The following is a 13,891-nucleotide window of genomic DNA, read 5'->3' as shown; positions in this document are numbered from 1 at the left end:
CTGGAAATGCTGAGGTTGCCGGTTCAAAACTCTGGGCTTGCCTGGTCAAGGCACATATGGGAGTTGATGCTTTCTGCTCCTCCCCCCTTCTCTCTCTCTCTCTCACTCTCTCTCTCTCCCCCCTCTCTATAATGAATAAATAAAATCTTTAATAAAAAAGAAAAAAAGAAAAATACGATTTGAAAAGTAGTACATTTTAAGGCCTGGTTTGTAAACTTATGAATTAATATGTGTTCATAGCCTAAGGCCGAAACATCCCAGTATGTGGGAAAGCTTTTTAAAAAGCTATGTATCTATTACTGCTTTCTAAGCTTTCATGGTAATTTGCAGGCACTGGGGAATTAAATGAATCTGTGACACAATTTACATTAATTTATTCAGTAAGTAATGGCATGTTTTAAGGGGACTCAAAGTGATCATAATAATGGCGAGCCAACAAATCTTTGACAATTAGCATTGCAATGAATGCAAAAACACAGGGGACAGGAGACAGAAATGAAGGTGCTTTTCAGAGGTCATTTCCAAGAATATCTTATATATTTACAAGACACATGGCCAAACTAAGAATTCTTGTCTAGTCTGTGCAAGTGACAATCATGTTAAAATTCAACAAGAACAGAAGAAACAATTTGAGAACTGACTTAAAAGCAGCTTTTGGGAGAAGAAAGCAAATGAATCAGTCACTGAATAAAAATCAGGTGTGATTGAAGTTAATACTTCAGAGTTTGCTCAAATAAGAAAAAGTTATGTTTAAAAATCCAATGTGACTCTGTTAAAACTTTTAGCTTCCTATGGCTTAGTGCTCAGAAATACTTCTGTAAAAGGGTGGACTATATTTCCAAAGTGATCCAAATCATGTTTCAAAGTTATTGTTGTGCTTCAACCTTGAAGTAGACACGAAAATACAGAAAGAAGGTACATGTGCTTGTCATGCCTTGCTATTAAATAATTCATTATTTCTTCTGCTATCCTGGGAGTTCCACCTCCCTATAACTTAAAATTGTGACTCTCAACTTTAGTATTCCAGGGTCCCCCCCGCAATTTTGATGTGCTACAATTTACAGTATGCTCTGGAATCTGCAACAAGACTTGCAAGGGGTTCTGGTATAAGTGAATGGTAGCCCACACCTTGAGAAATATGGCATTAGACCCATTTCTGAGGGTGAACTCTGAATTTATGGCTTTATTTTGGAGCAGTTGGCTATAGCATGTGCTTTCATATATTGTTCTTTTTTATTAGCATAAATCTTACCAAATCACTGTTTCTGGCAGCATAGTCAGGATAAAAAATAGCTTCTGACCTTGGGAAAATCCCATTTCCTCATATTTAAAGTAGGATTTGGACTAAATGCTGTCTAGACTCCTATGTAGTTCTAATACTTTATGTGCGTATCTGATGCCTGGCAGATATTTCTTGAAGATTATGACTCATGTGTTGGATAGTGTGGATGGAATAAACCAGGAAAAACAGAAATCAGTCTTTGAGCCATTAAATCAAGATTAAATAATGTTTTTTTCCCCACCCTCACATTTCAGATACAAATTAGGGAGCTGGGATGGCAATTTGATACGTGAATTTTATGCTGAAATGAAAAAAAGATTTATCTTGTTTTCTTAAATATTTAAGAAACTGTCTACATATAATTATCAGAAATTGGATGTATTAATTGCCAGGCTGCCATCTCTGGGTGGGCTGTTGACCATTAGTATAAATAAAAATTATGTTTAGAATATTTTTTAAAAATTTGTCACCAACAGAGTAAATACAACCAACATCATTTGTTACAAATAATTGAATTCAGAAGGTTCCCACTTGACTAGCTCTATTTTAAATAAAAAACTAATTATTTTTTTTGATGCTGAAGAAAGTTTATATATATATATAAAACATATATATATATATATATGACAAGGACTGTGGGATTAAGTCAGAAGAGGCTATTCAAATAGTAACGCTGAAAATACTCTTTATTGAAGAAATCACAACTTACCTTTTTTTGGTATTTTACATAATGCCATACATGATATGTTATTTTTTTAAAAATCAGTTTTTTGAGCGTTAATTACAGTCAGAAATACAAATTTACTCTATATTTTTTTCAAAACTACTATAAGTAGCAAAAGAAATCGTCCCTTCTTATAATTATTTATTTAAAAACAGCATGGTATGTAACACTGATGCTTAATATTTTAAAAAACATAGAGCTTATTAAAAGACATTTGTAAATATATAGTTGTAGCAAACCGTAGGAATCTCATCCATCCATCCATTCATTCATCCATCCATTCATCCATCCATCCATCCATCCATCCATTCATTCATTCATTCACTATTCAGCAGACATTCCAAGTCCTAGGTGCTGCTTTAGGTGCTGAACATGGCGGAGGGGCACCAAATAAAGAAACTTCTGTTCTCATGAGGCTTAAATTCTAAGGGGTTAGAAAGACAATCAACAAATAAGGAAATGAATATGTAATCTAACAAATGTTAAGTACAAAATACAATAAAACTAAGAGATAAAGGGTAATCGGAAATTTTATATTGATTTGTCAAAACAGCCCCTCTGGTGAAGTGCCAAGTGAGCAGATACTCCAAGGAAGTGAAAAATGAGTCATAAAATCATTGAGTAAAGAGAGTTCTGGGCAGTGAGAACAAAACCCAAAATGTCTAAAACATTCTAATAAGTAGGACGTGCATTTGAAAAATCGAGGCTTTTCGAAAAATACTGGAGGCTATCCTGCGGCTTAAGTTATCTCTTTTCTAGTAAGCCTCTTTGACTGCTCAAATCCTAGTGACCTCTTCTTGTTCCTTGAACAGAAGAATTTAACCTGTCATTTAACACAACTAAATGCTGCTTGGTTTTGTTTTGGCGGCAGAGGAGTCTGATCTCTGACTGTAAACTTAAGAACAAGGAATGATCTTTACCTTTATGCTATTTTTGACACCAACTCCCCACCTCCACCCCATATGCCCTGGTGTTGAACATAGTTAGATTCTTAATAAAGATATTTGATTAACCAAAGGCTGTGTGTGCTAAATAATTTGCAAATTAAAATTTTTAATGGAAAATGTTTCCTTGTCAGGATACTCTGGGTGTGATATGGAATCAGTATTAGGATCTAATATTTTTAATTGCACTGTACACACTCACCCCTACACATATAAAAACTTACTTAAAAGGAGAAAAACAACAAATGAGGAGATATATTAAAAGGCTTTATTCACAATAGAGAAATTTTACAAATATAGTTTTTAAAAATTATGTGTCAATCTATTATGTTTCCCATAACATTAAAGATTTATATAAAGTTGGAAATGACAGAATGGATTTATGCACAAATCAAAAACAATCATTGTCAAGAATGGGTAACACATATGAAGGAGTTATGACAAATACTGAGTCCTGTAAATTGCCATACAACTTATATGTGTAATATTAATTGCACAAAGTATACCAAAAACATAGACAGAAACAGCAAATTAAGTGCTATTTTAATTATTCATCTTTTAGGTGAAACTGCTGAACAGGAAGGAAAGACAATGTATACTTAGGTTATTTAAAATAATTAACACAAAATATAACTTTAATTAAATTACATACTATACTAGTCATCTTTATCTTGTTTACATTTTTGGTGTTTTGGGACTTAAAGTTAAAAAATCCAAGTTCTAGATCTGAGAATACAACATGTAGAACAATCTTTTTGCCTAGTTATACCAGGGAGTACAAGGTACATTATAGTGCAGTGTGTACATAAACCTGATATTAAAATCCTATCTGCTGCAGAAATATGTATCAGCTCTGTGCTCCTTCAAACCAAATTTAAAAGCAAAGAAAATAGCTTAAAAGGACATTTATATAAAAAGTATAATCTAAATACATATGGCCTAATTTCAGCAATAATCTTGTATGTTATGCCTTTAAGTCCTGGGAGAAAAGAACTCTCACTACCATTCATTACATAAGGGGAGCTGAGATGAGTGGAAGATGTTCTGGGTCTCCAAACAGATTAACATGGTAATAACGATGCATTAAAGGATATTTTTCACTTACTAATTATATTAATTGATTCTTTGACATATTCTTTGTATACCAATGTACAATACTGAAAAAAAGAGCAGCTCACACAGGTGATCCTTTCAGATAAAGCAAATCTTTTGAAAGACTTTAAAAAGCTGAAATAACTAAAACAATTAAGTCTATAGAGATCTAAGAAAATAATTGTCTTAAAAATATTAGGTTGAACCACAGGAAATCATTGATACTGAATAGTTTTAAACTACAAATGCAGCAAGTTCATATGCTTCAGCTTAATCCATGGGGTTACACTGACGGATTTGACCCCTGCAGGCTGAAAACGCAGGCGGTTCAAGTCCTTGTCCCTCCGTATAGGCTCCCCCATACTGGCCCTTTCATGGGAATATATTATATGATCCAAAGAGATAAGAAAACACAAGACGTCAGCAAATCTATTCTTGGGACAACCACTCATATTTCAAAACAATGTTTTGAAGGACCATATAATTATTTTGATCTACTATATGATTGCAGGGGCTGAAAAGCACCCATTCCTATATATTCCTTCTAAACTGGGGTATCTATGTTGTTAATTTAACCAGAAAAAAATAGACTATATTCTTATTTGATCTAAAAGTTAATTAGATTTTCCTCAATTGACCATGAATAGACATTGCTAAAGCTGCTTTCAGAGCTAAATCCTGCTTTCATGAATTGAACTAAAATAATAGACTAATTTGAGAAAGGGCCCTTTTCAAATCTGAAAAATCTCAGCCAAATGTAATCCTTACTTTATACTTCAGGAGAAAAAAAGGTTAAATATGAAATGCAAATTAAAAACCATATGAAATATTCACCCTCTCTTTAGAGAGGCCTAATTCTTCATATATTCAGTAAAAAGCAAAAGCTAACTCACTGAGTGATACTGTTTCCCTTTAAAAAATATAATTCAGTAATAGCAGAGACCTGCAAAACTTGGAAGCTCACTTCACTGTGTGGTAGGGTATAGAAGAAATTAACCAGTACATGATCCAGAAGTGACAGGGCATTTAAAGTAAAATTTGAGAACTAATTCACAAATTAGGAAACACTGATACAATTCACCAACAAAAATATACTGTGGTTCTAATGAAATGAGGTCAATATGAGATGATCCTTTTGGGACGACATTCTATTTTGAATTAAAATGTGAGTGAAGTATTTTAGAAGACATTCTATCAAATAATGATAGACCTGCATAAGGAGGCTGTCACAGTTATAAGATCTGTCTCTGGTGGATAGACAAACCATATTAACATGAAATTGAAAAGGAAAAAGCCTTTTTAATATTTAATTTATAATTATGGCTTTTTGCAACATGGCAAAACATTACAGCTTAAAGCAGACATCATCTCCTCATAGAGGAGGAAAAAGTTTTGCAGTCATATCAAAACTGTAATTAAGAGATCACTGGTATACCATTCTATTTAGTTTAATAAAAATGATACTACAACTTCATGAACTCCAGAGATAATAGATTACGTCAAATAAAAAAACCTGTGATCTACTGACTGAATAATAGAGGATACAATAAGGAATTTGAGTCCATCTAAGCCTATGATAATAAACATAAAAGACTGCAAAACAATTTTAGAACTTAGAATAATCACAGACCTAGTAATAAAAATTCATCATGTCCTGAATACCAGAAAAGGAACTTTCAAGGTATGCAGTGATGGGAATGCAGCAGAGTAAAATATAAAATGTCTTCTTATTTTTCATTGACTTCAACTTCTTTTTTATTCGTATACAGTATAGGGAGAAGATGTGCCTCGGTATTGAAGATCCAATGCTCCAGTGGAAGTAGATCATCATCAGAAAATATTAAGTACAAGTATCTAGAGAGAGAAACACGAGTATATGAGGCAGTAAAACCACAAAGGCACAGCGAAAACCACATCAGTGTCTCCATTCATCTTACCGAGAACCATGGGCAACACAGCAAAGCCCTGGGAGAGTCTGTTAATGCAGAGTGAGGAAGCTGCTCTGTGCTTTGACGCTGGTGTACGAGAACCTTTAAAGCAGCCCCAATCATCAAACTTACACGTGACCAAAAACAAACCTGCAAACGTTGTCACACATGTAGACTGGCACTCAGAGGCAGTCACACCAGATACTGCCTGCCTGTGTTCACAGTAAGGACATCTACAAAGGCCTGGCCAGCTCCCTTGGCCACAGACTTGTGAAATCATGGTGACTTACTTTAGAGTCTCTGCCAGGAAGAAGCTCTGCTGAACGTCATCGTAGCTGTCATGTTTGAGGTAAACATCCCTGAGGCCCGAGTAGCCTCCGTTCACCCTGCAGTGATTCTCCAGGGCCTACGTTACAGAGAGAGGGGAAAGATGGTCACAAGTCAGTCACGTGATTGTCACTCCTTTTTATTATTAGACTGTCAAACTCAAATAAAAAACGGATTCAAATTAAACTGATAAATTTGTCATGTGGCTAGGTGGGAATTTAAAAAAACTATAAAATGTAAATGCAAATAAAGTATGAAAAGTTAAAGGATATATGGGTAATGTATCTTCTCACCTAATTAGAAACACTTCTACATTGAGTTGTGGAACCACTGCCTCTGACAATCTCCAGCAGAGTTCATCACACTGGGGACCAGAGGAGAATGCCCGTCTGCTGTCTGTTTCGGTACAAGTGTTTCTGGACCACAGCCATCCTCATTTGTTTACATGTTGTTTCTGGCTATTTCTTTGCTAAGATGGCAGCTGAGTAGTTGCGTATGGCCCCCAAACCTAATTCTCTCCAGCCCTTAGAGAAAATATTTGTTGACCCCTGGTCTGGAAAGATTATTCAATGTCAAATGGGATTATAAACCACTGGTTAAGAAAGTGTGCTGGGGACAAAAACAGCTGTTACTATAATAAGAATATCTTATTGCTTAAAAATTGATTGCAGAGTACTATTAATTAGTGATATTGGTGGTAGAGACAAAAGAAGGAGGTTCGAGAAAATCTAACTGACAAGCTACATGAATAAGCAGTGAGAAAAATGGGGATGATATTCTAAAACATACATTTTCTTTTCTTTAATCTGGGATGCAAGACGATGGGATGAGTCCACCGGTAACTATCTAGAAAGGCCCCCACCTTCCTGTAGCTGTCTGACTGTAAGGAGTATTTGGAAAAGAGATGGGCTGGGCAGCGTCAGAATTACAATTCAGGTAACAACCTACACTAACGTGCCTTCTGCACTGTCCGCTGCCACTAAGTGGACTGCTCTTTGTAGTTTGAACTTACACTGGCTGCTTTGCTAGCTGCCAGGCCAGGCCTATTCATCTCTAAAGAAGTTATTTCTTACTCACCACATCCTACTAATCCTATTAACTATATGGTCACAAAAATTGCTGTCTGAAATTTATAGAATGTGGACCAAAGAAATAACCTTCAAGACTTATTATAAACCCTAATGTTTATAATGAAATAAATACAGAAAACATGAAGATAAAAGTTATTCTTAGGTTCTCGTGCTGTTTTGTTTCTCGGTTTTCTTTTATGAACCATAATCCTGGCCCTCTTTTTTATGTGCATAATTATACTCCACTTTTCTCCCATTTAGCCCAACTACCAAAAAGATGGAGAACACAGACCTTCCTGTATTAGTTGAGGAAAATCTTTTCTTGGCTAGAAAAAGGTTTTGGAGGAAAACATGGCTCTTAAGAATGCCAAGTCCCGACAAGAGGAGAGAGAAGGCAAAGCCCGTGCGTAGGGACAGGGCGCTGAGCTCGCTTCCATCTGCTGATACTGATAATGAGGAAATTGATTTTGCACACTAGGGCTGGAGGGCAGGGGGGTCAGAGCGCAGCGCCACGAGGAGAAGCATTTAATTACCAGGTTCAAGAAAATCTAACTGACAGGCTACATGAATAAAGAAAATGTCTCATGATTTGGTATTTTTTAAAAGCCCCTGGGAAAATAAGATCAGCTTAGGAAAAAAAAAAAAAGCTTTGATTATATTCTTAGTTGCAGACAATGAGCCAAGTGTAGGAAAGCCTGCAGAAAGAAACTTTCAGGTCCAATTATTTTATTCCCCTTTCTTCCTTTTTTGATCAAAGTTTCCTTTGATAAAAAGTCCAATACCAGATACACTGGAGTAGGTTAAAAATTATTTGTAAAAAAAAAAAAATCGAGATTTAAAAGAATGGGTGAGTTTATTATTATAGAACATAATAAAATCCTATTTCCAAACAAATAATTGAACCACAAAAGTTTTTCTTGGTTTTCTTCTTGAAGTTCTTGGGTGATAAGTGGGTGAGAGTGCCAGGCTGCCAGGCTGCCCTCTCACACAGAAATCTCTGTAAGTTCCTTCTTTTGTTATAGAAAAAGAATTGCTTTGGGGGGCTGGCTATGCCCAAAGTTTTTCCTCTTTTTCAGTTCACCCCATTTGTTCTTTTTCCCCCCATAGTCCTGATGGGGCGAGCCACAGTAGTTCAGAACACAACCTAAAGTTTTAGAGGAGGGGGTTGTGTCCCAGCTCTAGACTCTCGAACTGTGGCCCAAGGTTCCTGGATCCAGGCAGTGTTCCTGTTCCTTCGGTCAATATGGGGTTGTTGTGACAACAAAACAGGATGAAAACACAGTTAGCATAATGCAGGGGCCTGTCAGGGGCTCAAGAGGCCTAGTTTCTTTCTTTTTTTTTTCAAGCTTTTGCTACATTAAAAAAAAAAAGGAAAATGGCAAAGATACAACATTTTAAATTCCCTTCCTTCCTTCCTTCCTTCCTTCCTTCCTTCCTTCCTTCCTTCCTTCCTTCCTTCCTTCCTTTCCTTCCTTTCTTCCTCTCTCCCTCCTTCCCTCCCTCCCTTCTTTTCTCTCTCTCTCTCTCTCTCTTTCTCTCTTTCTTTTATTACGTGGGAGGCAGGGAGGCAGACCCAGACTCCCGCTAGTGCCCCGACCGGGATCCACCTGGCAAACCCTCTATGGGGCGATGCTCTGCCTATCTGGGGCTGCTGCTCTGTTGCTCGGCTACTGAGCTATTTCAGTACCTGAGGTGAGGCCATGAAGCCATCCTCAGCACCTGGGGCCAACTTGCTCAAGCCATTTGAGCCATGGCTGTGGGAGGGGAAGGGGGGGAGAGAAGGAGGAGGGGAGGGGGTGGAGAATTAGATGGTCACTTCTCCTGTGTGCCCTGACTGGGCATTGAACTTGGGACCTCCACATACTTAAATTAAAAAAAATAAAAACCTTCATGTGAAGTCTAAATTTTAAGAGTTTAGGTGTGTAAAGTTGGGACAAGCAGCTCTCCTGGGCCCCCATGACAGCCCCTGGTTTTACAGAGTCTCAACAGTGGAAGGACGTAGCTATGGAGCCAAGTCTGATCAAGAGCAGCATTTGATGGCAGTCTGTTTCTGGGATTCAGCCTCGAGCATATGAACCACCTCAATTTTAGTAAATGTTTACACTACTTATTAGTGATCACATGTAACTGGGATGGGCTAATAGCTAGACAAGAAGGATAGAAGAGAGTTTACAGTGACTGTAACTCTAAAAAAAGAGGAAAGACAGGCCTACTTTTTAGGAGGGAGAAAGCTAAAGGAATAGTGGGCAGCATGAGCTACATCATAAGTCAGAAAGCATCACTGTGAGACTAGAACAGCATTCTCTCATCTATCAGGTGGGACAAACAGCTGACCAATGGAAATCTCTAAGAGTGAATCCCACGAAACATGCTAATACTAAGGCTAACTGGTTGAGTTTGGTCTGAGAACTGGGAAAAATGGACATATCAAAGAGTCAGAAAACAGGTATCAAGCCTATGGAGGAAGAGGCAGGAACTGAGAAGATAAATCTTTCTCTGAGAGCCAGAACGTCCAGGTGGAAAAGGTTATATTAAGGGGATTAGGAAAAAATATCTATGCAAATAAAGAAACGAGCATTCCTACATAAGGTTTATCCAAAGCTGTGGCCTAGTGGAGACATTATATCAATATAATCCACACATACCTTTATTTATAGATATTATACAATCTATATTTACCTTCATAAATATGAATGTATATGTATAACTTATGAGTTTTACAGGAATATTAATTATACATGTTTAACTGGAAGGAATTTAATGAAGTTCTTTGTGACACTGAGAAAAAGCAAAAGAACTATCCAGGCAGCTGTTTGTTCTGTTAGGTCAGTTCCCAAGTGCTTGCACACCTGTGATTAATGGATTGCTGGTGACCTGTGGAGGAAGTCTCTCTTGCTGTACGCTAGATTATACACCTTCCTATCTTATTTGACACCATTCAGAAATGCAGTTAAGACATGGAAAGCAGGTTTATCAAGTGCAACACTGAAAGAAGGCTGGGAAGAGAGTGCTTGCTAGACTAATCCCTTCTAAACTGCAAGTATGGGTGAATACAAGCGCGGAACAAAGAGATGTCTCAACAGTCATTAACGGTGTAGTTAGCTTCATTTGACCATAATTTCGGTGTAAGCCAGCGGTTTTATAAATCTACTAAAAGAACAAGCTGGAGCACAGGCTGTAGAAAACAGCACTCAGAAGAGAGGTTTTTGAGTCACAGGGCTCAGCCCTGAAGAACACAGCTGGGAACCGGGTCCCGAGAAAGTGGAGGTGAAGGACGCAGGAGGGAAGGGACAGTCAGCAGACGGGGCTGCCTTCAGATAGGTGAGGAGCTGAAATGCACAAGAGAGAGGGGATTACTTTTTTCAGTAGCCCTACAGCACAAATTCTGGTTTGAAAAGGAGTAACTTTCTAACACTTTTGGCCATTAAAAATGACATGAATTATGTTATTAGTAATATATTCCTTTTGGCTACAAAGTCCTTGAATTGAGGAGGAACAGCCATACGGCAAAGGTATGTAGAGGAGTCTTTTCTTTGAGTGGAACCTGGGCTAGATGATTTTAAAAGTCCCCCATGTTTTAGTTTGGGTTCCCCTAAAAACAGAGCATGAGACAAGGGCTGGATGCAGGGCATTCGCAGGGGGCGGGGTGTGATATCAGGGAGCGGGAGAGTGAAACAGGGAAGGGAGAGGGGCCGTAAAACACGGTGAGCAGGTTACAGCCGTGGGCCCGCTGGAAACCCTCTGAGGGACCGTGCAGAACATCTCAGAGCCATTCTTCAAAGAAGGGAGACCCGGAGCGTCATCCGTCTGCTCCAGCCGCTCACTGGTGGAGGGCTGCCCCGGGACATGAACTCTCCCGCACTCCCCAGACCGCAGCTGCCTGGGAAGAAGCTCTGAGTCAGAAGAGCCGAGAAGCTCGGGCACTGGTGGTAAGGCTGCCAGCAGGCGGGGGCACCGCCCACTGCAGCTGCCCCTGAAACAAGCACAGACACCGGGGGCCAAGCGGACAGGACAGCGAAGCGGTGCTGCCACACCTTCTAGGTCTGTGACTTCTGATGTGGAAAAGCGAGAGCCCCCAGCGCTCCTCCCTCCCACTATAACTCAAGTCCTAGCAGAAGTGACGAGTGGCAAAAACAGGGGGATCCCTGCTTTGTGACACAATGAAACAATTCTCATCATATTCTACACTGAAGTTGGCAATAGATAAAATTCCTAACACATCAAACCAACCTATTACTTTACAAACCGATTAACTCCCCTGAAGAACCAGACGAAAGCTTCGCCCCATACAGCAATAGAGCTTTAACTCACTTTCCGTTTTGACCAATTCTGTCATGCATTTTTTACATTTTAACATCTCTAAAACTGTCATGTCATAATTTAATTGGTAGTGTTGTACTTTCTTAATGGTATATAAAATAATGGTGTTTCTTATCTTATGGTGTTTTAGATTTGATGAAATAAGTTATTTCTGCTGTTTTTACTTCAAACTAATATTTGCAAGGTGAGTACTAGCCTTAATTCCCTTGTTGGCCTATTAAAGACCAAATAATTTCCTATCACCAACCAAAATTTTGATGAATTGTAATCTTAATACATTTTTTCAGAGAAAAGAATGAATTTAAAGAAATTGAAATTATTGCTGACTAAAGATAATTAGAAATCTTTGAGGGAAAAAAAAAACAGGCCTAAAGAATTGCTATTACTTAAAATGACTGATGACTAGTGATAAGACACACACTAAAGGAACAAGGTAATAAGCAAGATTCATCAACAGCTTCCTAAGATATTAAATTTTACACAAAGGCAATATTCATTTTAGATTTATTTCCTGAGAGAAGTTTTCCCTAATGGACTGCTTTTTAAAGACAGCTAACTTTCTAACAAAGAGTGCTAGAAAATAAGAGAGAGTAATTAAAGCATTTGCTTGTTCTTATCCCCTGAATTCCCTCCCACTCTTTTCAGAATAATAGCTCATAAAATTAGACGCTGTTTGGTGCATAACCTGGAGGGTGCTTCCGCTGGCTGCCGGCACACAATAGATCCGTTCAGGAAGATGATGTGCCAGGTTCGGCAGGAAGAGACCCAAAAAGTGACAATTAAAACAGTACAATGGACAGATGAAAAGCTTATCAATATTCAAGGAAATCTGAGATCCTGAAGGAATATTCTTGCAGAAAGTAGTTCTTCCATAAGGTCTTTCTAAAATGAAGTAGCTAATTTACTCTAAGTAAAAGCATATACGGCATTATATTTCAATGCTCAAAGACTAATAGAAAAAACAACAACAGTGGTTTCTTGAAACAGCAACAGGCACGGCTGACTATCCCCCAAACTGCCAAAACCTTTTGTGGAATTCAGTGATCATCACTACTATAGCCATGGGAACTTAATCTTATAATAAGACTTCCTGGATATATCCTTCTATACCAAAGTGGGTGAAATTGATCTCTATTGTTATATTCAGTAAAGCTGAAGCCAGAAATACAGGATGCCTTACCTGAGAAGACTCAGTCTTGAAATGAAAGAAGTCTGGTCACAGTTTTAAAAGTTATAGAAAAGTTGAGATGCTAGATTTGTAGGTACCACTGAACTTTTTTTTCCCCTGAGACATTTATCTATAAGAAACGTAAGTGAATTAAGATGTCACCTCCACAGCTTCCCAGGCCCATGTCCTGTACTTTGGATCGTGAGTTAGTCGCCACATGTACATGTAAGTCTCAACCACCTCTGGCCGCAGGATGTAGTACTTTTCGTTCTGCCTTGTGGCAATAGCTTCAACCCCGCCATCGAACCTGAAAGCTTCTGGTCCCAGTTTCACGACTAAGGAAAACGTAAGGGCAAAAATTACTGTCCTGGACAATGCTTAGTGTCTACAACTTAACTGAACCTGGAAAGTAGTTTACAACATTCAAGAATAATGCCAAATCATCTTAAAGAATAGTTATAAACATCGTATAGTAAATAATATTCAATATTCTTTTAAAATTTAGTCATCCCAAAGTGCCCATTTGAGAAAATGGTAATGATTCTTCATTCCCTTTCCCTTAGCCGCCACTTACGGGGCCCCCACTGGGCAGGTCCAAGGCACCACGAAACACCCTGTAAGCTAGCTAGAAAACCAGGGATTGTAAATTTTAAGTCATTATGTCATGAAAGGTTATTTAATCTTTGTGCTTCAAACCCTATTTTATAAGGAGGGAGTCAGACTCAAAACCTATTTCATGGAGAAACTAGGAAGATTTATAATGGTTTACAAAAATATATATACTAAATTTCTTTTGCACTGGGATAGAAACTCTTATCCAATGTTATTTATTGAAAGCAAGGTCAATAAATTAGACTGGCTTAATGTTTTACGGCCTGGATTTCTGTTTCTTGGCAAACTACAAGTAAATATTTTTATGTAGAAAAGCAGTGTCTTTTAAACTGAGAATATAAATTCCTTTAAGATGTTAATCATGATCATCAAGTTTCATCAGGCACAGTGGATATTCTTTGGAGGGCAGCAATGACAATGTTCC

The 13,891-nt window shown here is 37.9% G+C and overlaps 1 protein-coding gene across 1 annotated transcript in view; it reads right to left on the bottom strand.

Moving 5' to 3' along the window:
• Positions 1-3,196: 3,196 nt before the first annotated feature.
• The window catches only part of MAN1A1 (mannosidase alpha class 1A member 1), a 150,928-nt gene continuing 140,233 nt past the window's right edge, over positions 3,197-13,891 (bottom strand). Inside the window, exons 11-13 of the mRNA XM_066373368.1 lie at positions 13,018-13,190; positions 6,261-6,376; positions 3,197-5,896 (exon numbers count right to left, since the gene is read on the bottom strand). Of these exons, the coding sequence (XP_066229465.1) occupies positions 5,770-5,896; positions 6,261-6,376; positions 13,018-13,190 (416 nt within the window). The 3' untranslated portion in view covers positions 3,197-5,769. The remainder of the gene's footprint in view (positions 5,897-6,260; positions 6,377-13,017; positions 13,191-13,891) is intronic.

This window comes from Saccopteryx leptura, chromosome 3 (assembly GCF_036850995.1).
Source record: "Saccopteryx leptura isolate mSacLep1 chromosome 3, mSacLep1_pri_phased_curated, whole genome shotgun sequence".
In the NCBI taxonomy this organism is placed as follows: domain Eukaryota; kingdom Metazoa; phylum Chordata; class Mammalia; order Chiroptera; family Emballonuridae; genus Saccopteryx; species Saccopteryx leptura.
Note: the sequence above shows the minus strand (reverse complement) of the source record. Positions and strands in the feature narration are given on the sequence as shown.